Below are 25,794 nucleotides of genomic sequence, written 5' to 3'. Positions count from 1 at the left end.
AGCTGACGAGGGGGAAGGGGTAGGGATAAGTGGGTGTGCGTGGGGAGGAAGAGGGAAAAATAAAGTAACTCAACATTACTATCTCCTCCCATTAAAGTTAACCACTTCTCCCTCCACAGCGCCATAAAGCTGTCAAACTGACCTCTGATTTATTCTGCCCTTGCCCAGGCTCCTGTCCTAACTGTCGCATGCCTCCAATTAATTTTTTTTTTTTGTGTGTTGCTCTCCATCCCTTCCCTGTAAATGTAATGAGATTGCAGCTCCGAAAACCGCTGACTCCCATTAACGCACAATTCCTTAATAATACCGAAAGCTGGCCTCGCAAACGCGGGTGAGAAGATGCTCGCTCGGCCAATAATGGTGTTTTAAAAGTGCACGGTTTTGTTGGAGACGTAATTAACGTTATTCATCGCAGCAGTTTTTCACATCTGCACATAACAGACTGACTGAAGCTCGAAGCGGACACCTGGCTTAAGTGCACACCGCCGTGTAATGTATGTAAGACTCTCATTGTGACAAATCCAGTACAATCATCAGATTTGATCGCCGCTGCCTCCATTTGTCCACCTACTTTTCAAACACTCAGCCGCTCCGTTCGACAGACACCGACATTGTTTTGATGAAAGGAGTGAGCTGCTGCGAAGAGAAGAGGAAGTCCAGGAAAAGCACTTCTCGGCGTTCGCTACAACGGCGAGTGCTCGCCCGTGGTGAGGAGATCAGGTAAGAGAAAAAAGGCCGCAGTTATTGCATTCGGCAACGGCATCGTAACCCCGCAAACAAGGTCGACAAATGGGCTAATTGAGTCAAGATTTTAATTGCCCCAATCATAACCTTTAACGGCAACCAGGAGACTCACGCAGACGGCGTCTACTGGCCGCGTGGACGGTTGGGATAGAGATGTGCCGACTGTTACGGGGCGGGCTGCAGGTGCACAGCGGGAGGTATTAAATAGACTGTTTTGGTCAAAGCTGAGCACAGCTGGCAGATGTTGCCGTGGAGGGACTTTATGACCCTATAAACTATCTGAGACAATTCACTCACGCCGTCTTCTGTGGGCAGCTAAAGCCCCGATTCAATTACTGCAGAAACACAACATTGAGAGCCCTAGGAGACCGGCGAGGCTCGACTCGTTGTTCTTCACGTCACCTTCCTCCGCAGAAAGCACAGCGGCCAATGTTATCGCGCCGCTGCCGCAAAATGAAAGGAAACTCTGCCTGTTGTAGACAAAAAGCCAACACATACGTGTAATACATCTGAGGATTGATATGGGCGACGAAAAACCTTTGTCAGGAGAAAAAAAAAGGGAGGATTCAAGCAAGCCGCAGTGATTGATTGACATGTTTGGGACAATTAGAAGCTCAAGGAAGCGAGTGTTTCCTGCTTGTTTTGTTTGTCTTTTGTTTGTGTACTTGGAGAAGATTCATTAGGCCTCTGCATGGAGGATTTGAGGTCTGCGGAGCGAGAGGGACCCAGCCCAAGTGAAGCATGTCAAATTAGGAGGGGGGAAAATCAAACCGCTGCTACTGGGACTCATTAGAAGCTCAACAAACGCGGCGTTTTGCTGTGTGTGTGCATCTGCCTCCGTGTGCGTGTACTAATAAAAGCAGAGTAGCGCTGGTTTGTGTGGTTTTAAGTCATTTTCATCATAGCAGTTTGTTTTATGAGGCAACGAAGCCGAGAGACTCTCCAAACAACTTTAATGAAAGTGAGGATCCAGTGGCCTCCTGGGAACTGAAGTGCTAAGCCGATGTGCCGTCAGAATAACCGACATGTTGCTAAATTAAAAGTATCAGGTGGCTTAAGTAAAGTACCCGAGTTTCCCAGCTCACAAAAACGACAGGGACACCCAGAGTCTTTGAAGCAAAGCCCCTGCATGGGCATCTGATAAGCAGGAGAATATTTCTAAATAAGGCAATACAAGGTATTTAAACATGGTAGTTTATATGTTTTTAACACCATAGTTGTGGCTGATGGCTATTTTACACCGCTATAATTAGATGGATATGGAATAACAACGTAACATAATAGTTCCAGCTTCGCTTATCGCCCAAAAATCACATTTGACTGGATACATTTTCCGACTTGAAAATAAACCCGTGACAATTTTTTTACAGGAAGATAAAAGAAAGCAATCCCGATAATATAAATAAAGAGAGACAGACACAGATATGCAGGATTATGTTTTTTTTGGTGAATGTCACTGTGTTGATTTTCCAAACCAGTCAACTTCTACTTGTGAAAATTGAAGACCACACCGGCGAGTCAAACTTATGATTCGATCTGAAAGAATATAATTCTGAATGGGTATTTCAGACAAATTACATCCGTGAAAAGTAATCAGTCTTAACGCACCGCCGCAGCTGAAGCTGGGATTCAAAACAAAGCGTTTCGTTTCCCCCGTCACAGCACAACAAGCACACAAGGTTGTCCTTTCAGTTAATGGCAGCAAACGAACATGCATCTGTGCCTCTGCATTCGCAATCAGCAAGGACATTGCGGACAGTCTGCCGCCTGTTCAACATTAAGTTACAAGCCGGGTCAGTGAGGTGAGTCACATGACCCGCAGATACACTCGGAAGTTTAATAACGGACAGAACCGAACGCGTAATGTAGCCCATAAAATACCGTAGAACCGGAAGATTTAATGCCGCTGCGACTAGTCATTGAGCCCAGCTGTGAACGTAAAGAAAAATTAATGACTGCAAGGAGGAGAATTTCAGAAATGTGCAGAGGAGAGCTTTCTCACCTCAGCTGGCAACAGACTCTTTACAGGGGCCACCAAGCATGGCAGAGCCAGTAATGTATGTGATTTACATCCAGCAGTACTTCACAATTCTGAGGAAGGAAGAAGTCCAATTTGTTATTGGAGTGGGGAAGAGGCATCTGCCACCACCCCACTGATCTCTGGGGTTAAAGGGAAGCTAATCTGTCCCCAGGCGTATCCACGCCGAGGCCTTCAAACAGCTCACTTTACCACAGAGCCGCTGCAGCGCAACAACTCCCAGCACCTCAGCCGTCATCTGGAAGCTTAACTGTGTGAACCCCCCCGTCTCCTCTCCCCCCTCACTTCGCCGCCCTGCACTTCTCCCCCTGCATCTATACCTGTGATGTCACCCCTCAACAGGCATGGAGGTGTGGCGTTTCCTGTCCCTGTCTCTCTCACTTCCCCCTGCCCCTCCCTCGCGTCTCTGTCTCTCCCGTTTCTCAGATCATTTCAAAGGGCCCCGGAGATCAAAGCTGGCCCTTCTTTCAACATGGACAGGAATGGGGGCGGGTGGGGGGGGGGTATTTAGAGAATCATTTATTGGATTTTTTGTTGTTACATTTTTTTAATAAGGACCCCACCCCTTCTCTCCACTCCAGTTTCTGTCTTCCCACTTCCTCTCTTCGCCCTGCTATCCACTCCCTCCCGAGGCCCTGCCTGCTACCTCTCCAGGCACTTTTGAATATGCAGAGAAAATAAGCTGGTCGTCGCCTTCAGGCGATGCATCGGCCCGGGAATAGAGTTCGGCTGCACGAGAACACTCGCGTCTGATGGATTAACCCCTCCTGCGCCCGGGATATGAAGTGTTGCCTGAACATGTGTCTGTTAAAATGACAGACAGATGCCTCATTAGACTTGATTCAGGGGGTTTGGCGAGCTGCGCTCAAAGGGTATGCCGTTACTGCTTCGCAGCAGAGCAAACAACAAATCCATCTTCTTGATCTGCTCATTGTCTGTGAGAGATATTACAACAGACAATGTGGAGCAACGCAAACCATATATATAAATATATATATGGAGTGATTACATACATAACACAGATCACATCCTGTGCTAAATCGCGATGAGTGTCAAATGCATTCTGTCTCTCTCTTAGACACACACACACACACACATCTCTCAGCTGACTGGCCTCCAACAGGAAGGGTGACCCTGTGAAAGGGCTCCGTCACACTCCTTGCCCAGCAAATGGACTGAGGCTTGAGGCAGCTAATGGCATAATGAGCCCGGAGTGACATTTTTGGCCACGGGCTCGGGGAAGGCCCTGGACAGAGGCTATGTGCACACACACACAGACACACACACACACGATGCTGATGGTGTGTCCATAGTCTCCATCATTCTGACACTGTCTCCTAGTTACCCGGTGATGTGTGCGATCGGAGTGTGAGCTGCCTGCTAATGCCATCTCCAAGAATGTATTTTATTTTTCATGAAGTTTTGTTCATGTGAGCAAATTTGTACTTTTTATATGTCAGAATGAATCGTTTTCCGAGTAAAATATAAAAAATATACATCAATAATTGCGTAGAAAAGATCTGCACACCAAAAATATGTGGAACAATTCGTACTCTTCCTGTTTGGATCCATTTGTTTCAACTTTGTTCTTTATTTCTTGTGCTCTCCTTTATCGAGTCATCGACATGAACCCTTCCAGACACCTGATTGGACGAACACACCGCTTGCTAAGCCATCACCGCTGAAAACGTCAAAATGTCAAACCCTGCGAGGAGTTTTCTGAATAAATGTGAGGCAAGACGATGCAACCCTAGTGTTGAATTACATTTTCAAACAATTTTTAAAGCATCCATAATCAACACATATTGTATTACCATCGTATCGTAACAATGTGTAAGGGGTCGTCTGCTTTACAGATTTCATTGTTTAGCTTTCCAGTCGACAACTTTACTGTTTTTCTGCGGCCCGACACTCTCCCGGTGTCGGGGCGCAGCACGCAGCTGTTTTCAGAAGAAAAAAAAGCTCTTAAAACCCACAGTACGCTCTCTGCTCAGCACCAAAAAGCAGACAGACACAGTTAGTTAATAGCTCATGGACACATTGGAATATTTAGTGCCTAAAATTGCCAGAAAGAGACAGAGACCAGAGCTGAAAAAAATATTGAATGGTGCACTTGCATTCACCAAATATGATTAAAAATGCATACTCGTGTTGCTCAGCAAGTGATGGATGTGTGAATAGGCAAGAGTTTGCGAACACGTTCCTCATTAAAACTCAAAAGGGAGATCACATGTCAATGTGTGATATCTACTGTGCGCAGGCCTTTTAAATCTCAAACCAAAAAACAGAGCGTGTGAGATCATGGCTGGCATCACCCAGCTACCTGACATTTGACAGCATGTTATCTCTGGAGTAATCGCTCTGCAGCAAGGGTGTTGCAATCTCCAGTCCATCCTTGGCAGTGACTGAGAATGCAGTAAAGTTTCAGGGCTGGAAGGTTTGACAGCCTCCCTCCATGTCAAGCCTAATGCATTTTGTGTTTTAGTTATAGATGAGCAGGGAGAGCGTATTGTTTAGCACAGGTCTCCGAGCCCCTGCAGCCTGTAAAAACTGCCGTGATGTAGGCTAAAGGGTCCCCCTTTCTTCCCGTTTCACTCTCTGACCTAGATGTGTGTGTGTGTGCTTTGCACTAGTGTGGATATGAGCTCCATGAGAGTGAATGTGCGCTGGGTGGTCCTGTCGGATTCATCGTTGGCGCTGGCTGTGAGCCAATACCTTCTGCTCGATTCACCTGGGACGATCTCACATCTTTGCGAGCTTTGGGTAGTGCTGTTCTGACTGTCGAGGAGAGACATGAGAACTGGACCCCACACAGGGAAGAGAGAGAGAGAGCGCGAGAGAGTGAGAGAGAGAAAATTAAACACAAAGAGACAAGAGGGAAGAGCCCGGATGAGCTGTAGAGTCTAGTCGGTCAGGCAGAAGTGGGCCAAGCTGGTGTTGTACTCCGGAGATGACACACATACAGACTACTCCAATGACTGAAGACAAGCCTTGCAGTCTCTCTCTCTCGCAGTCTCACTCTCTCTCTCTCACACACACACACACACACATATAGACGTACAGAGCCAGAGTCCCCTGAGTCCTGGTTCTCCAGTGCTGCATGCTGATGTTGTGAAAAATACGCTCAAACATCAAGCTGACTAAACAAGAAGAAGACGGCTCAATTTGGGCGGGATGAGAGGAGGCGGGGCATGAGGGCGACTCCGCGAAATGACATGTCCTTACCTGACAAAGCCCGACTTTTGTTCCACCTCAAGTTCAAACGGGTGAAGTGAACCGCAGGAGAAAGCTGCTGCGCTCCATCGACATGTGCAAAGAGATGTAGAGCGAATAGGGCTGGAGCTGACAGCTCTAAATAATCTATTTTAGTTTTTTCAATTCATTGTTTTCTTTAAAATGGCGCAAACTGCCCATATAATAACACAGCCCAGTGGGACATCTTCATTTCATAATACCTTTTGTTTCTTTAACCAAGAGTTTAAAAACAGATATTCAATAACTAATTCATTGAATACACAGAAAAGCAACAAATCCTCCCATTTGATTGTTGATTGCTTTTATTAATTGTCAACAATCAGGCAGAAATTAGCCAAAATATTGGATTAATAATTTCCTGTCAATGGTCTTTACAACTTATCATTTCAGCATTAGTAGTAATTGAAATGGTGTGGCGCACTGTCATGTACATCCATGTGTAATTTCATCATGTTAGCAGGTGGGTCTGTGTCTCTGGCAGCCATTATAGCCGTGAAAATATGTGCAGCATTGTGGTCGCTTAGCGCGGGTCGCAGGAGCCAGAGGACAATGGCCACCTCTTAGGCACAGGTTAATGAAGCCTTCCGGAGGGCTCCCGTTTTGGGCCTCACCAGGTTAATTACAGAGCAACACACTGACAGGCGGCCAAGTTGATTTCATGCAAAGCAGACGAACTTGCGCTGCGGCGGAAGCACTGTCGTTAGCTTCCACATTTCCATAAAGGAGCTGTATCCACTGCACTGGTCATCCAATCAGTGTCTAAAACCAGAGCTTCTCTCTCTCTCTCTCTCTCTCTCTCTCTCTCTCTCTCTCTCTCTCTCTCTCTCTCTCTCTCTCTCTCTCTCTCTCTCTCTCTCTCTCTCCCTCCCTCTCTCTGCCTGCTCACTATGATAAAGAAAATGAAGATTTGGCCCATGTGTCACTATCTACACCCTTTGTTTATGTCCTTATCATTACAAGAGACCACCACGCTGACAATTGTTTTTCTTGAACAGCCGTGCAAAAACTACAAATCTATTTCCCAATAGTCAATATCTGAGGAGCAACAATAACAATTTCAGCGATTGGCACCTGTAGCAACATGAGCGGATTATTTGCAGATGCACTGGGATGTTGGAGTGGGATGAATCCTTTAGCGTGTCCGCGTCAGACACTCAAAAAGTAAAGTGTTTTATCTGGACAAAATTCATGGAAATCAATCAGTCAGATTTGCTAAACCATTCCTTGGTTTATAAAAACTCTGATTGTACTTCTGCTCCGGTAAGATAAACTCTATCTCCCTCATCTTAAGTCCACTTCACACACTAGAACCCTTCAAAGCTGCTGCATTTTGGCCACAGCGGGGATGGAAGAGAGGTTACGCGATGGCTGAAAGTGATGTTTTACTAGAAAATGTATCTTTCGAGTATCTAACACTCACCCCCTGTAGACATGACAGGTGGCTTCAAGAAGTTTGTAGCTTGCTCAAGGTGGTTGCAGTGGACTCATACAGCAGCCTAGTCTAGCACCAAAAAAGTATCAAATCCTCCACAGATGAGTCTTGAACCACTTCTGCTGCATAATCCATCTCTCCATCCATCTATGTGCTGAATTTATTAAAATGAAAAAAAAGGTATTAAGTATTGTTAAATATTCTGCTTTCATTTCAATCGTCACCCCTGTTCAAACTCATTAACAATCTTGTGCATTGGTTTGTGTTGGCTATAGTACCCGCCTCCTCCTCTTCCATTGGTCAGAAACAGACTCGACTGGGCTGTTGATGCAGTTTCTTTAAACAAAACGGAACACGGGGTGCATCTTGGTTTGAAAATAAGAGCGGGAGAAAGAGTCCAGAGAGGAGCACCATAACATGAAGAGGGTGAGTGATTTTGACGGGGACGCATTGATATCAGTAATCGTACAACGGGGAATCAGACGCTCCCTCCCTCCGACCAATTTCTGGAGATCAACTCCTGAGTGGTACAGTACAGCCAGGGATCGGGCCGCTTGGACTCCAACAACGGCACCCGGGCCCCTAATGGAGCCGACTGATCACATTTCACAACAGGGCCAACGCAGCCAGCAGAGCGGAACAAGGCAGAGCTGGTGGCCCGGGGCCCAGAGGCCCACTGTAACGGCCGCCTGGAGAGCAGGGAGGAACCTTCACTACACATGAACCTCTTTCAGAAGCAGAAGGGAGCCTCTAGTTTCACCACGATGGCAGGACTCGTGTTGAATTCCTTCTGCAGGGAGTGGGCAGGACTGAAAGTTACACTTTTAAAAAGGAGGGAGACTGAAGGTCTTGTGATTAATGTGGTTTTCGAAGTTTTTTTTAAATCCTCTTTAGCGATGCGCTGCGCGAGGGGATAGTAAAACCAATGAAAACTCGTTTTATAGACTAATTTGACTGAAGGAGAATCTCCTGAACAACTGAAATGGCTCGTAACTACAATAGTGGTTTATTAAACCCATTTTTCATAAGAAAACTGCATTACAGTGCTCTAAGAAAGTGGAAGGCGATGCCTAGTCAACATCTCTCTGACGATGTATTTAACATCGTGCATTCTGTACTTTTGTCTTCAATGTGATTACATTCAATTTAGACTGCTAGTCAGACCGCTATTATGATTTATAGTAAAAAGTATAAAAATGGAGCCGAATTGCAAGCTCATGTAAAAAAAAAAGTGCACATCTGAAAGAAAATAGCCAACAGATGGGACTTCGACAAGTACATGTACAGTACACAAACTAACAAAACTCATCATTAAAACTCATGTTTTCCCTCTTTGCAATTCCGACCAAAGTAATAAAACAGCTCTCCCGGCTCTACCTGGAGAGGAGACACGGTTTTCCACCAGCCACAACCTTTTACTGCTTTACTTGAAACTAAATAAGGATTTTTGCTTTTCACTTGTAGCAATTATTCCCCCATAAAATACAGACAGAATTAATTTACAAGCTTTAAACGCTGGTGATTTTTTCCTTTCAGCGAGTAGCTCACGGCGCACTTCGCTCTCTCTCTCTCTCGCTCTCAAACCATACAAACACTTGGAGACACCTTAGGAAAGCACGGAGAGCTCACAGTATGGAAAGAAGACAATTTTCTATCAGAGATAAGCAGATAAGTGTCCACAGCTGGAAGTTGGGAGACTAGCTGGTTTGTTTACCTAAGAAAATGGACTCGCACACTGAACTTCAAATGAACCACGTCTAATGCAGACACATCTGCTGCGAGCTTAGAACAGACCCTGTGGGCTGAAAAATAATGGATGTCAATCATCGCAACTAAAAGAGGACTGGTGAATATTGTGGATTATTAGAAGTTGTTGTTGCACAGAGAGAGCTGCATCAAGACAAAAAGATAGTGTTTAATAAGTACACAAACACCATGTATATAATGCTTAGAGGAAAAAATAAATCTCCTGAGAAACCCATTTATTCTTGTATGTGCAACTAGGGCATGAAGGCAACATTTTGTAAACACAAGCCCAATTAAAACTTGTTTTTGCAATTAACTCTTGTTCTCCAGAGATGCCATATAAACATCCGTGAATTCACAGAAGAATACAGATTCAATGTTTTCAGTAGCATTACTTCAAACTGGATAAACTGCGATGCGACTGTAGTCATAAGGTCCAAGGTGTTGGCTGACTGAGGCAATTTTGCCTGCGCATAAAGAATGAAAAGGGCAGTATACAACAAGAAGAGAATAAATAAGAGAACACAAGATGCATGTAAATGACAGAAAGGCTGTAAAACCAATGGGAACTGGAGGTTGCATCCACAGATCACGACCATCAGTGACAGTATAATGGTAATGCTACTACTCAGCAAACAGCATAGCAGCAAAGGCCTGAAAGCGGTTGTTTCTGGGATTTAGGGCGGCATCTCCAGCCAACGCTACTTTTCCCCTCCGCAATTTATTCCCATCTTCCACGAGCGTTCAGACGTGAAGAGACATCACGTCGCAGCCCCTGGACCCACTAATCAACAGAAGTGTTTCCTGCTGCGTCTGATTTTGACCAAAGGGAAAGTGCAGTTTGTGTCAAAAGATCCGCAATGAAGCCGCTGGGAAGTCAAGAGATGGGTTCAGCTCGTTGTTAAATATTCAGGTTTTAGCATTTCTCAGCCACAAGCAATAACTGTTTGTGAGTGGCACACAGACTCTTCCTTGTTTACAGGATACAAAAGCATATCTTGTCACGGGTAAATACAATAACATTGCAGATGACAGCAAAGTTGAAGACTTGTCAAATGCTCAAAAGGAAGATTGTTATTTCACACAAAAAGAGCTTGTTACAACAACAGATCAGAAATGTTGAGATAATTGGCAGCATCTGATTTATTTATTTTTTTGCCACCGTGAGACAGATGCATTTAAAATTAATTATGAATGAAGTAAAGCGCAGCTTGCAGTTCAGGTGTCTTGTGACTCTCAAAAATGTATAATTTAAAAGAGCTCTTTTTTTTTTACCTTTCAGCAGAATTCCACCTGCACACGGAGCGTGTTGTTAGCGTTACGCTGCTCTAGCTGGGAGCATGTAACCCGAGTGAAACCAAAGCGAGCACAAGAGAGGCCAGATGCCAGTTTCAACATCAGACGTTCTGCATGAGCGCATCATGGAGATGTACCGACAAGATTATTAAACAGTCGTGTGAGGAAAATAAACAGCGACATGTGAAAAACACACCGTGCTCCAAGCACTGCGGGCATCTTCGTTTCACTCAATCTTAAGGAACCATATCAATTGCCAAAAAGAAATGAATCCTTGTGCAACTCATCGGCTTGACTGCTTCCGTTTATCAAGGTCATCTCCGCATCCATCTACTCAGGTCTCCTCTGCTTCTTTCTACATTCCCACTCCTGCCGTTCATTTCCTATTTAACAAGGTGGGACCAATGTAATGAAATTTGTAAAACAGCACTGTTTTTTTTTACTCTAATAAGAAATAGCGATGTGGGTACACAGCGGTTCAAGGCGAAACCATGCAATGTTTGAAAGGAGACTTAACACATTTTTTTTCTTGCAAAATGGACATTATAATTCTAGCTTTATATTGCACCCATGTTGCACCAATTCAACACACTCGGGGGTTTTGACGTTAAAGCCTTGGTCTGGCATGACTAATCGTTTACGGTGGACATTGTTGCTGAATTAGGGCTCTTCTCTAATTGTGCGACTAGCTTTTGGCCTTTAGCCGCTTCGCCCCAAAAGTTACATCAGTTTTAGTTTTTTATACTTAAAATTTTATTTAGTTATTTTTACAGTTTAACGAGGAATAAATCCTTCGAAAGTAAGAAATAATGAAAGTAATTAGCCATGCATCTGGTCAAAAAAGGGCCATAAAGAATACAAATATTTAAGCAAGTAAATAAGTAAAAATAAGAAGAAAAAAAAAGAAAAAAAAATCATCCTATATCGACGCGCTTTAAAAGACAAATTGATCATCTGGCATGAAAACAGATGTGTCCACTGTCTTCACCGAGCTAAATGCAGTATCACCTGCAGCAGCATTGATTAGTTGATCAACGGATCAATGGTTAATTAGACAAATTAAGTGTCCAGCTGATGTTTACTTCAAAACAAATATCCAAGACCGATTCCCGAAGAGAAGAGCTATTTCGAGGCGTCTGCGGCACAACACGTCCAGGATAAAAATCACAGCAAACAGACGAGAAGGTAAACAAGAAATTATTGCTTAAAAGCCAACAACGGTTTCGGCCAAGAAGACTACGACGGCGCTCAGTCGCCAACTGTGATCCTGCGTGTCGTTTTCATGTGCTCTTATTTTTGTTTTAATTCCACACTTTATATTCCCCTCAAAGAAATTACATAAAACATTATTTCAAATTTGCATGGCCTTTAGTGTTTCATAGCAGGAGATCCTCAAATCTACGACATCCAGTCTTAGTGGAAACAGTGGGAGGCGTTCCTACGACAACGGGAAGCAATGACCCGTGCTGGTGGAGGAGCCAGCCTCCGTAGGAAGTAGCACATTTCTTTTTCCGCTTTAGCCGTACCTCCTCGTGATTAGAGGGAACATCTGCAAACACAGGAAGTCCTCTCCACTTTTCTTTCCATATTTTACACAAGCAAACTCCAGGAATCATTACCCAACATGAGCTCATCATTAGCACATTCATAATTCAGTGTAATGGATTATGTAATTGCTCCATTAATCAGGGGAGCCACCCCAGCATACTCGCATATACATTAGTTTAATTATGGGAAATGCCTTAGTTAAAATAGATGTTCTGTTTGCAGTAGCAGAGTTTAAATGTCTGTATTTGGCAATGTGGGAATTTGTGCTGACTGAAGTTTCAAGGCAGCTCGGCGAATAGCTCCGAGTCCTTGTGGTGCACTCGCAGTCAGGACAGGAATCCAATAAAATGTGTCACGGCGTTAGGGCAAAAATGAAAAAGTAGGCAAAAGGGCAAACGCCTTTCAGGAAACAGTTGTCAAGTTTAGGCGTCACTTGAGTCGCATAATTTATTGACAGTCTCAGGCAGCGTCTGGGTGATGAATATTACAGTTATATATGAAGCTGGGAGCATCTGAAACAGATTAAGACACATAGAAATGGAGGTACTTGTCATCTGATTCCAGCAGCTGGCATGACTTGTGAGGGCTTAATCCAAAGGTGTCATCAGCTATTTGTCAAGGAAAGGAGATAGAGGGCTCGGCAACCTCCTCCTCCTTACTATTGTTGGAAGCTCAGTATGAGCGTCTGCTTGGCTGCAGTCCATCAGTTTGAGTGACATTTGACGATCATCACCGAGGGACACGGGGTGTATTTTGGTCCTCTCATCCTTGTTAAAAAAGGTCAGTGACAGGCAGAGTCACATATGCACTCATAAGTGCACCGAGTGCCAACAAGGAAGGAAAGAGGGAAAAAAAAAACGCCCTTACATACAGTAATAGAAATCCCTCATCATATAGGGACATTGCAGAACACTAATAGCTTATTTTACTCGTCTGCTCTTCCTCCCCCAGATTGTACTTCAAGTGATTCTTACTTTGTTCCTGCACTTAGATGGAGAGCCGGAGAGCGGGAAAATTAATATGTATTGTATACTGCCGCATGCATAGTCCCGCATAAACCTCAAATCCAAACAGGACCCGAGTGATTGGTCCTTCAGTCCGTACCTACACAAAAAAAACAACTAAATGGTTTGTGGTTACTGTCAAGATGTTGGCAAAGCTTCACAAGCCTTAAAGCCGGCTGCCAATAACGCAGCCCGAGCCAAACAGAAAGACGGAGACATGCACAGAATAAAATATGGAAAGAAATGTTTTTCTATTGTTAAAAATGCCCATGTAATGCCATAAAAAAAAGAGAGAGAAGCTTAGGCATTCACCTCGTAGAACTGACATTTAAATAAGGCAGGAGCCGTTTTCTTCCTCCATCCTTCCCTTTTTTTCCCGATCTCTCTGTGCCACTGTAATTTGACGCCGCCGCAAACAAATCCTCCCAACAGACCTTTTTCTAAATGTCAGGTTCTGTCGAGCGGGATGACGGCCTCCAAAAATCAGGCCCATGGAAACTTTTGTTAAGAAAACAGAAGTGCTCGAGTGCACATGCACATTTGTGGGCAGTCACCGTTCTCTCCTTGCACAGTTGCTGAAAGGAGAGAACGAACTGAGCTGCTGAAGTTTTGCTAATATTAAAACATTTTTCTACCCACGCATTTACTTTGAGATGGAAAAATACTTAGTTTAGTTCAATTTTCCCAAGGGCAGGTAAAGGTCCCCACCTGGTTCAATGTAACGACATGAAATTATCTCTTATCTCCTCCACACCAAATATTGCCTGAACATGCTTTAACCTCAATCAAACCAGTTCTGCCACCAGGACTACAGCTGGGCTCCTAAACCTAAGATTGGTCTGAAGAAATGCTGTTCAACAATGTAGAAAAATGTACTTTATGCCACTTGCCAAGACACATTAACCTAACAATTGTTAAAATAATTGCGTACCGCTGTTTATTTAAATTAAGTGGCAAAACTGGTCAGCCAGAAAATGAAAAAAAATCAAACTAAATATAATGAATACTGTTTTTTTTTTTGGCCTTTCAGACTGAAAGGGTGCACAAGAGACACACCAGACCAGGCTGGACAGAATAGAAATCCCTGACGATTGTCAAAAGCCCTGCAGTTTGTTCAAGGTAAAAAAAAAAAAGAAAAGAAAACATTTCGAGGAAAGAAGGAAAAAGTCTTCACACAATATAGGCAGAAGCTGCAACAAATAAGTCAGTAACCATGCATTCAATAACCTCTGGCACAAAGAAAGTTTAACAAGAAATTGTTAGCAGAGTGCACAATCCCAAGAGTCATTTTACTGCCTTGAGTGTGAGAGAATGAGATGAGCAGGAGCAATGGGAGCTAATCAACTTTTACTCTTCAGCGGCATTTCATGCACTGCCTGCCACTAGTTCAGTGTGCTCAAAGGGCACGGAGCGTCAATAAGTCAACACGCCGCTAAAGCAGGAGTGGATCAAGACTCCTCAGCCATGAAAAGAGAGGACGTGACTTTATAGCATGTGCGAGATGAAATTAATTTTGCAGATGAACCGCTCGAGGGTTACAGAGTGACTCAAGTTAACATGGTGAGCGTGAGGAAAAGTTGAATATGAAAAGGGAAATCGGCCCGCCGCAACAAGACTTGGTCTGGATTGAGCTGCTATGTTTGCATATTTAAGCCACAAGCTTCTGAGTGCAAGTGTCCTTTTGCTGCACTTTGTTTCATATGCTGAGCCAATAGAGGTGGTGGGCGGGGAGAAGGAGGGAGAGCGGTTGGAGGAGAAGGAGAGTGAAAAAAAATGTCTCTTTTCTCACTTTTCATTTTGAAGAATTTTGTACCGCCATTTTCAAATTTGTGCCATCGCAGCTGCACATTGTGTCATCATGTCCAGAAGGCCAGGCTGGTTCGAGCTTCTTTTTTCTTCACCCCCACCCTCTCTTCCCTCTTCCTCGTTGCCTTGCATCAGGCACAGGATCTGAGCCTTTAATATGGCTGCCAGTGAGGCAACAGCCATTTAATAACAATGCAATAGTTCCTCACAGCAGTAGTCCGGTGTCGCTCACACACCCCGCCGTGTGCAGATGGTACATTGTCTGTGGTTTCCGAAAACATTCTCCTTTTCTGAGATGTTTGTCCTCTCTCTCCCCCCACACACTGCTGCAATATGCAACTCTCTTCTTGATAGAAACAACATGCAACGCTCTGCAGTCTTATTTCTGCCATTGTTGCTCTTGTCTTATTTTGTAACAGTTCAGCTGAAGTGGCCCCACATTAGGTGATCTGACGGTGTGTGTGTGTGTGTGTGTGTGTGTGTGTGTGTGTGTGTGTGCGTGTGTGTGTGTGTGTGTGTGTGTGGTTGGCGGTAAGCCTCATGCATGTGCCTCACAGCCTCCCGCGGTGGGGGACATCTGGAGGAGGCGTTCCCGTGTACACAGAGAAAAGAAGAAGAGTTCAGGCCTGAAATATCATCCTCCAAGGACATAACTGTCTTTCATTAACACACAAAAGGGGGAAATATGGTGTTGGGAGATTTATTCAAATCAACATGTCTAATGTTGCCATGAGCCAGTCACCTTGCCAAGTTACCCTAAAACTCATTCTCTCCATTGGTGGCTCATCCCCCGACTCGCCGCTGAGAGCAATTAGTGCACATTCTGATGAAAATGACCGGTAATTTAGAGTAAGGAAAAAGCTTCAGAACAACCATTTCACAAGGTAGATGCTCATTATGCGCCAGCAGGGAAGAGCCTCCTCTTAATAGAGTGCCAGCCATAAACATCCCTCATCATCACCGAGCTTGCCATTTGATCTCACCTCTGGGGGTTCTGCGCCGGGCATCTTCATTCATTTCTTCAGCGTTTCACTGTCTGTTTACTCCGTAATGGACTCTGCCCAGAGAGTTGTTAAGGGGGACCAAAGTGAAAGTGCCCGACACTCTGCTGCGGCGGTGATTAACGACTGAATTAGAAAAGCAACTGCAGGTCACCTTCTTTAACATCGTGATGGATGATCCAATGCAAGAATCTGATAGCCTTTGTTACAGGCGAGCTACAACCTGGATCGCAGGTGGAGCGACGCCACAGTGACGACCAACTTTTCCGCAAATTTGCGAATCGATAAAAAAAACTGCGCCGTAATTAACAGCCAAAAGCAATGTGGTGAGACTGAAACTGAGATGAGAGAATAGGCATCTCCCTGATGAGTGTGCAAGCAACTGTGTCCACCACTGTCTGTAAAGCCTTAGTTAGCGTTGCCCTAGTTCAGCTGTGTATGCGCCATCTCTCCTGTCACAGGCAGTTTACAAGACTGGGAACGAGGTTTGCCATCTGTCCCACCTCTATGGGGTGCACAGAGGGACGTTTTGCACAGTTTTGGCATGCCTGACTTCCCCTAATGCTGCACAAATGTTTAGAAGCATTACATAAGCAATGAGACCTTCACCGGGCGGAGGGGGAATGGAGATGGAAATGTGCAGAGGAGGAGGAGGAGGAGAAGAAAAAGCAAGGAAGGGACGAGAGATTGGAAAGTGTGAGGGAGCAGATCTTCATTCTCCGAACGAAACGGATGCCAAGGCCCCACGTGGAGCGTTTTCACACCTTTGAGTCACGATTGTATAAATCTGGAAAGTTTTTTAACGGTTGCAATCATTTTTTTTTTCTTACATCTCAATTCTGGGCAGCTAAATCGCAAATAAACCCAAAGCGGCCGGGCGCCTGTAAGCACAGTGGTTTGTCTGAATACGCCTTAACAATTGGCCAATGTGGGAAGTTAGTGAGCGGTGGAAACAAACCTAACTTCAGCTCTGCATCAGACTGCAGCTGCAGTGGAAGAGGAAGCAATCTGAAAACAAAACAAAAAACAAAAAAAACAAGAGTTCACTCACTGCAAGGAAAGGTGATACTGAGCTTAATGAAATATACCTTTTCCTGGAAAACCCCGGAAGAAATGGAACAGCGAATGACAGCGTCATGGCTCAATGGAGGACATGCATTGTGTTTGTGATCTGTGTTTATGTGCATGTAAAAAAGGTGGCAGGGTCATGCCCAGCAGAGTACACAAAGAACGTCCTGGGAGAGGTTTCTAGATACGAAGACATTTTTGCAACAGCCACCTGAAACAGCCTTTCTTTCCTTGCTCTTTCCACAAGGGAACAAGATGAGATTTCACTGGAGAATTGTGACAGGTAGCGCATGCAACTACTGTCGGGGGAGGGGAGGGACGGACAAGATGAGGGTAATTCTATTCCTACACAAATACACTTTTCTGGTGCAATAGCAACGCATGAAGCAAAAGGTTAAAAAAAAAAAAAAAATTTAAGGCAAGCATACGATTTCCTACATTTACTCAACTAACACTCTAACTGTAAGCAGCCCACCGGGCCTGTCGCAGTGTGTGAATTTTAACAACTGTGCAAGTTCCTCTAGCAGCGATGACACAGTCCACTGTGGTAAACCCCACTGTCGAGGATAGCTGAGAACAGTCAAGGACTGTCACATAAGAAGTCTTTTCAGAAGCTTTTCTGACAAAAAAGAAAGGAAAAAAAGATTGATTTTAGCACAACACACCGCCATTTCTTTTGAGAAACACCTGGTGACTGCTTCAGTACACATTCTCCTCTTCAGACAGTACATTCTCTATTTTGTCATTTTGGCCAAAAGGGCCACTTGATGTTGTTTCCGAGTGTGAGTGAAGTAACTCTGACCTCCCACCTCGTGACGACTTTGAGGCTCCCGTTCTTTCTGCTAGTGTGATGGCATGTTTCATGTTCAATTCCACTTCTGGCTGCTAAACGTCATCGTCACTGTTGGGATTTGGGATCGTGAATCGACGGTGTTGGGGAGGCGGAGTACAAAACGGTGAATCTGAGAAGTGCTTTTAAATGTTTGTCTGATCATGATGACTGTTCTGCCCACAACTTTTAGCCTACTGTCGCAGAGTGGCGTCTAGGACTATAACGCTGTGTGGTTGAGCTTGATGGAGCCCGCTGGGTCCAGTAACAGATGGTAAGTGTTCTTTGGTGGGGCGCACAGGTTGCACGGAGAAGAAAGAAGAAGAAAAAAAAGCTCTACGACCACAAGAAAGAACAAGCTTCGACTCCAGATATGAGTTCTCTGAATTTTGGAAATTTTTGCAGGAAGGGAAACCAGTGAATTGGTCATACTGGTTGGTTGGGTTGCCTGCACGGTGCTGGGTGAAAAGACACAACTGCCACATGGCTGTGAGGGCACATGGCTATATACACACTATGTACCCCCTCCCCCGGAGTTAGCAGTGACTAACTTAAGTGGCAGTATGACCAAATTGGGGACAAAAGGAGAAAAAAAATACCTTGACAGGATTGGCAAAACCGTAAATAAACCCACCTCCACTAAGATTAGAGTCACAAGAAATTATAGCACCGGTAATGGTAAACAAATTAAATAGTCACCCATATTTCACTGTGTAGTATCTGGGGTATAATTGCATTTCTTTACATTAAAATGAAACGTCTAACGTGTTGCAGTCTGCGGGAATTGTGTCAATGGTCGCATCGTGTGCCATAGCGTTCTGAAATATCAGATAATGCCACCCTCAAATGTTTAAAATCCATGGAAATTCATCCTTATCTGTATTGTATGAAGTCTAAAAGATGTCCAAACAATCATTGCAGTGTTTCTTTAATAACAGTATTTTTTTTTCCAATGTATTTCAACAAGTTATGTTATATGTCAGCAGTGAGGTTTTAACATGAAGTAGATTGATCCCACCCCCACGACGAGCGTACAGTACACCCACTCGCTATATGCTGACCCCAAACGCAGATTGTATCACTTCCTCACATTACACACACACACACACACACACCGTGAGGTTTCCTTGCGCTTGTTCAAATTCATCTCCGGTAATGGAGCCATCTGAAATGCACACATATCTACGGAGACATTTGTAGAACATAGAATTTGCCGGAAACGAGACAACCCAACAGATTCATTAACTGAGCCGATATGCAGATACGCGAGGATAAGCTTCAGATACTGTGTGATAAAGTGCCGAGTGCAGGCGTGTTTCTTAGGCCGCCTATGCAGCAACAGATCTGTCGTTATCATGGTGGTCCCCCTCCCTTCATAGCCGACCCTGCAATTAATGATGCACAGTCATTAATTGCATCCTCTTGTGATCACACGTTTGTATGTGTTTATGTATTTGACCATGTTTGCATGTATGAGAGAAAAACTCATTTTCTATTCCGCGAACCAGAAGGATATCCGCTGAATCTGCACTCGGTAATGAGACAGGGACTGGGAGTGATGGCGAATTTGTAAGCATGCATCATCTCCCATAATTTCATTTAGTGGTCCTGTAAACACTTATAAATGCAGGCAGTAGTTACGGCAGCCCCCCCACCACCTCATTTACCCTCCTCTGCCCTCAGCTCTCATCAGGCTAGTACATCTCCAAAGAAACCAAGGGCAAGGACGAGGAGGAGATATTGCAAATCACATTATGGGACATGAAATTAATCCACCCTCCCCAAACATTTGGCCTTCACACAGTTTAACCTTGAAACTGTGTTTTACTCCTTTGCAGGAGGACTTCATAAACCCCCCTCCATCACATCCAAAAGAACGAGTTCGGCATTACAACAATGGCTCTGCCGAGGTAATTATTCAATAGGATCCTTCACCGTGCCGATGATATGTTGTAATTTCATTTCACTTACGTCTGTTTCATAATGTAATACACAATTGAGCAGAGGCCCTTTACGTCCCAAAAGACCACTTCCCCCTTAAGATAATAAAAGCCTTTTGTGCTTGCCTTTGAGAAATCCTTGGTGGATTATGCGAGTATGGGTTCGGGAGCACATCAATTAATATGCATAAAATGAAAGAGTATTAAGTTGTAAGAAAAATAATTAATAAGTCTAATTGCTATGCTGCTGCTTTGAGCGACAACACTATACCTTAACGCGAACAGGACTGTCTTTGACATCGCCATCAGGGGCTAAGAGTCACTTGACCTTTTACACGGTTAAAAGACGATGTATTTTCACTTCATTACATGGCAACCTCACCCTCCCCTGATACTAATGTAGAGTGGTGCAAGATCATAAAATAAAACACAGAGCGACTCTCCTACATCCAATCAAATAATCTGCTAACCAACGCTGAAACCACATGAGGTTCAGCTCTACCATTTCAGTCAGAATAAATACTTCCGTTTGTGTTGGAGAATACTGTAGATCTCTTATGCAAGCCCTATCCATGGATCTTGTCCCTTTGTACGGTACAGAGAATAGCGCTGGCGCAGGGTTCCACTTTCCGCGTTACCATGAAAAAGACGTTCACGGCTCCAATTATCCTTTACCCCTGTGTAGCTCCCGAAAACACAATCGCTGACACTGTCAAAGAAATTATAGCAATGGGGGAGTAGGCAATGACAAGGGGGGAAACGCTGATAGCACACTCCCACACACACAAACACACACGTGTACACACTTTTCAATGTGCGAAGAAAAGTGAAGATGAAGAGTGCCTCAGGTGAACAGAGAAGCAAAGAAATGGGAATGACAAGCAAAATGTTTCTTTGAGATATCTTTTCAATATACCATTTTCTAAAGGTTAGAGGAGTTTTGAAGGCATGAGAGAGTACATGAGAGAGTAGCTCCGGCTGAGCGATGACGCCTTTAGTTGCTGTGAGTAGCGAAGACACAGAGTAGCGCCGGGCTTCAAACTTATTCATTTTGACCAAGAGCAATCCGCTGCAAGAATCACCGTCTTGATCAGTTCACAGTGCTACCTCCACGTTTTTTTCTTCCTCTTCAAAAATCACCCCAGCTTTCAGCTAAATCAATCTTGCCTTTGGTTGGAGATAATGAGCATGTTCGCCGGGCTTCAAATGAACACCGCTGCTCCGGGGCTCCTCGGCTCAACATAGTCACATCATGCAGACACTTTTGAGGAAGGCAGAATAGCGAAGTGTTACCCTTCAGAGACCAATTAAAAACATATATTCAAATTGACCTAAAAGGAGCATGCAGTGGTATTCATTTACAGCGCAGCCGCATCTGCGTAGCTTCACTCGCTATCAGATTCATTGCAATTGTTTTCAACTCTTGACAAACAAACAATCTCATCCGAGTGGAGAAAGGAAAAAAGAAGCCATTTCATCTTTGCAGGATCAAAGACTATATCAAGAAGTGGTGAACACACAGATGTACTAATACACACTACACACGCTCAGATTCATTCAAAAGGATATGGAGGCGGAATTTACCAGCTCAGCATGCATACATTAAATGATCCTTATTAAAGCCTGTGGTGAATATTAGATCATTCTCATTACTATCTCTACTGTAAGACTTGCTACAAAGGAAATAACTGCTCTGCATATAGAGAGGTATTTGCTGTATATACACATTTCCTTTTTAATGCAGTAAATATTGGAACTAAATTGTGTAATTATAATGTATGTAATGCACATGTGTGGTTACATTACTGTGATATGACTAAGGGCGGATGCACTGCGTTTTCTATTTTTTTTAGATGAAACAAACTAATGATTACTTTGATTATCTATTAATGTGTTTATTGTTTAGCTGAGAAAATGTTTTTAAAAAATGTGAAAAAAAACATCCATTATAACTTCCAAAAGCCCGCGGTCACCTCTTCTCTTCTAATTGCTTTTGTTGTCCAACCAACAGCCACAAAAAAAGTATTCAAAGAACAAAGATATGCAAGAGAGAAAAGCAACACATCTTTACAATTAAGAGGCCGGAACGAGCAAATGTTCAGCATGCGAGTTTGATAAATTACTTTAACGGTTAATCAATTAGCAAAATTGCAGATTCATTTTCTGCCAGTCTAGTAATTTGAGCCCTGAAACCTATTAGGAAGACAAACTAGAAAAAGTAAAAGAGAAGTTCAGGCGGCTCTTCAACCAGTCAGAATCTGATCCGTGACATATTTGGTACTGCAGCCCAACGGGTGTGTAGGGACCCTGAAACATGCTCCGTCTCGCTTTCACAGCACTTCCTGGGAAGCTGCCGCCATAAATCCCTTCTAATGGTCGCTGGCGAGGGAACTTTTTAACACAGAACTTAGCAGCCACTGTTATTCACCCGTAGAGCCAGAGTCTTGGGATGATGGATGGTAATAAATATTGCACGGGGCTAACAGAGGTCCCCCTCGAGACGTTCAATTGCCTTGAGTGATAGGGTGCTGCTCGGCAACAGAGGAGAGGATGGCAGAGGGCAGGCTCTTCACGGGGTCGACTAACTGAGTCTGTTCAATTTCCTCTCTGGAAAATACGACGGTCTCCATCCTTAACGATAACACCGTCTCCAAATGGGGGAAGGTAAATGGAAAAGAAAGGGTGTTGGGGGGGGGGGGGGGTTCTGTAAAAATAATTGTGCCGCTATCTCAACTTATGTATGGCAAGTTGGTTGTCTATGAATGAAGAATTGATTGTCTCAAGGAGAGAGACACAAATAATAGATCCGCTGTGGACCAGTAATGATTGTGAATGTACCTGGCATGTGAGGGAAAAGGAACACTACTCAGTGTTATGACCGGTTCCCTGCTGCGATTGTGACGGCAGCAGTTTAATGGAGCTTTCTGACAAGGGAGCCCTGTCGTGCCGAGCTGCCCACCATCTTAACTGCTGCCTTGACAAAGGCCGACAACAGAGCAGATGTCCAAGCTGCACACATCTGTAGTGGCCTTATATTCCTTGAGGCACACACACACACACACACACACACACACACACACACACACACACACTCCTTTCTCGTCCGATACATACAAATGGCCACCCAGACAAAGAGCTGCTTTACCAAGGTCATCCCGTAATCAGCCTGCAGGCATCCAAAAAACTAATTCTCCTGTTGTTAACTTTGCTTTATTGTGTCTGACAATCTCCGTTCTTCTTCGTAAATGATACAGTTTGATTATGTCAAGATTACTGTTTTAAAAGGTGCCACTCAAGGTTAGAAATGAACGTTGCTGACAAGAACCCATGACTGATGATGTTTTTAATGATGAGTTTGAAGAAAATGAAGATAACTCTTGTTCTTCATTAATCCTACACTTGTCCTGTTGTCATATTTTCAGAGCAATCAGTTAATTAATTAGCCCAATGATGTGTAAGAATACTTTAGTGAGTGTAATTAACAAGTTAACACACAGCAATTAGCGGCTCATTCAAACACTGTCGGCACCTAACAGTAGCTGTAAAAACACAAGATGCACTCCTCTGACCTTTTTTTTTTTTTTTATCAAATTGACACAGACGGCTCCGGTGCTAAATCCTTACTGCAAATATCAGCCCGGTAAATTATAAACAAGATTAATTTGCCTGAGTAAAATGCAGGAAGGTTTCCGAGAGTGGGAACTGCAAACAAATTAAATCTGTCCATTATTCCTCCAGTGGTTTTCAAAGTCACATGCTTGGTGCCTCCAGGGAGAAACATAAGGCTCGGTTTCACTTGCTTTTCACTCACTTAACAACAACAAGAGACTGCAAAAAGGATGAAGTTCTTATCTCCACGCTGTCTTTGCCAACGTGCAGATCTGCAGCTCCTCACACTAAACTACAAAAGCCTTTCAGGTGGGATTCCTTGAGGCAACATGTCATCAAATGCAGGTGTTTGATCCACTGCTTTAATCACTTAAATGTCCCTGAGATGAAGAAGGAAAAAAAAAGTTTAGGAAGCCTCTGATCCTCTGTAATAATGTGCATCAGCTTCTTTAACGTCTTGAAATTGGAATAAAACAAACACATGTGAAGGGTCAGTGACGCAGCTTGGACAGCAGATGTGCTTCATAGTAATTTGGGTTTCAGAAAGAAGAAAAAAAAGAAGAAGAAAAAAGATGCTCAGGCTAAGCAGCAGCAGCAGCAAGCGGCGCGGAAGATTACACAGGATGACGTCTTTCACAACATTATTCCCCTACAAAAACTCAGTCAGAAGGATCAAGTGTGAGGCATTAGAGGATTTATGAGCAAATAGCCTCACTGGAAAGCATACACACACACGCACGCACACACACACACACACACACACACACACACACACACACACAACTCCGCAAGCATTCAACACACACACACACACACACACACACACACACACACACACACACACACACACACTCCCTCTCTAATAATGCACTTCCTATTTTTCTTTTAACCTACACACTCCCCGTATGGGTTCCAGTTGAAAGCAAAAACAATACAGTCTCGCCGTCTTTGCCGAAATATCATTGCATTGAGACTAATGGCAGCACTGGAGGGGAACCGCGGGCTATTTCGTGTCAACATTTGACAGTTACGCTCGGTTTTACGTGGTCAGAAATAATGCCCGTGTGTTTACGTGTGTGCGCGTGGGTTTATATGCGTGTGTGTGTGTGTTTATGTACGCGTGTGTTTGTGTGTGTTTGTGCGGGCTGCAACCCACCCGACCATTCCCCATCTCCGTGGCGCAGTGAGGTGGACACACATGGTCAAAGCTGGTATGCGGACCCTGAAGCCCCGGCGGCAGCTAACTCTCCCACGAAACACGAAAACAACACACACACACACACACACACACACACACACACACACACACACGCACACACACACACACACACACACGCACACACACACAACATGAATCAAATGTGCAGAGCGGTGCTGCTCCTGTAAAAGCAGTCGTACCTGGGTGAATGGCGGTCTGGTCGCAAGTTGAGAAGCCGACTTTTTAGGCATACGTCGACGGTGGCGGCGGCGGCAGCATCATCCGCTTCGGGGAGAAATGTTTCATGTGAAGATTTGGGAGTAATTCTGATTCCACCTTATTAATCCTCCGCGCTCGCGCGCGCGCGCTACAAAAGCGGCTTCTTCAAAGAGATGGGAAGCAACGGTCGGATAGAGAGGAGTGACTACCTCCCGTGTGCAGGCTACAATGTGTTGGACGCGTCCTTTAGCTTATTCAAATACGACCAAGCGTATTTTTTCGCAAGCGCCGAGTAGGTGTCTGTCTAACTGTTTCACTGCTTTATTTCTCTCTCTCTCTCTCTCTCTCTCTCTCTCTCTCTCTCTCTCTCTCTCTCTCTCTCTCTTTCTCTCTCTCTCTCTCTCTCCCTCTCTCTCCCCCCCACCTCTCTCTTTGGCTGTAGTCACACTAACTCTCCTTTTCTATCAAGGCGGGGTCTTGGGTCGTTTAAACCAATGACATAAACCAAGAAGAAGAAATAGCCCCCTCCTCCTCCTCTTCCTCATCCTCCTCCTTCTCCACCACTCTTAATACACACACCTTCGGCTTCTCGGTTAGCAAAAAAGGAAGTGGTCAATTGGGAAATCTTGTTCTTATCCTCAGGAATGACTGTATCCTTGTTTTGTGTGCGTTTACAAATTATCACCAAAGGCAATCACCTTAAAGGATCACTACAACTAAATAATTTTAAAAAAAAGATGACTTGCCCCTATTAAGTATGCTGATAGTTTTGGTTTTATGTGTTTCAATACTCATGCGGCCCTTTCATTTGATGGCATTTAACATAAGAAGAAACACAACATTACTGTTACAGTGAGTAATCCACAAATCCCCCTATTTTCTTAGGAGCTTTTATTTTTTTAATCAAATACCTCGTTCCAATAAAAACAGTTGATCGTGGATGGATTATTTGAAGTAAGTAGGACACTAACTAGTTTTTACTGTCTTTTTTGTTGTAAATGTAACTTTAAAGCTACCTTAATCAAAATATGTATGTGACGGTGTGGCAAGGTCTCTGCAGT

The 25,794-nt window shown here is 44.1% G+C and overlaps 1 protein-coding gene across 3 annotated transcripts in view; it reads right to left on the bottom strand.

Annotated features, from left to right (window-relative positions):
- The window catches only part of ctbp2l (C-terminal binding protein 2, like), an 86,746-nt gene extending 61,676 nt beyond the window's left edge, over positions 1-25,070 (bottom strand). For 2 of the 3 annotated variants that reach the window (XM_068582471.1, XM_068582472.1), the window contains exon 1: positions 24,715-25,070. Coding sequence is in view for 1 of the 3 variants with exons in the window: in XM_068582474.1 (XP_068438575.1) it covers positions 7,458-7,470 (13 nt within the window). In the remaining 2 variants the exon portion in view is untranslated. Of the gene's footprint in view, positions 1-7,457; positions 7,486-24,714 lie in introns of those variants that run through there. The other variant, XM_068582474.1, reaches the window with a different exon arrangement.
- Positions 25,071-25,794: the final 724 nt, after the last annotated feature.

The sequence above is a fragment of the Clinocottus analis genome, unplaced genomic scaffold (genome assembly GCF_023055335.1).
Source record: "Clinocottus analis isolate CAN_PGR_092001 unplaced genomic scaffold, fCliAna1.0.p SCAF_19, whole genome shotgun sequence".
Taxonomy (NCBI): domain Eukaryota; kingdom Metazoa; phylum Chordata; class Actinopteri; order Perciformes; family Cottidae; genus Clinocottus; species Clinocottus analis.
This window is presented reverse-complemented; position numbering and strand designations above follow the sequence as displayed.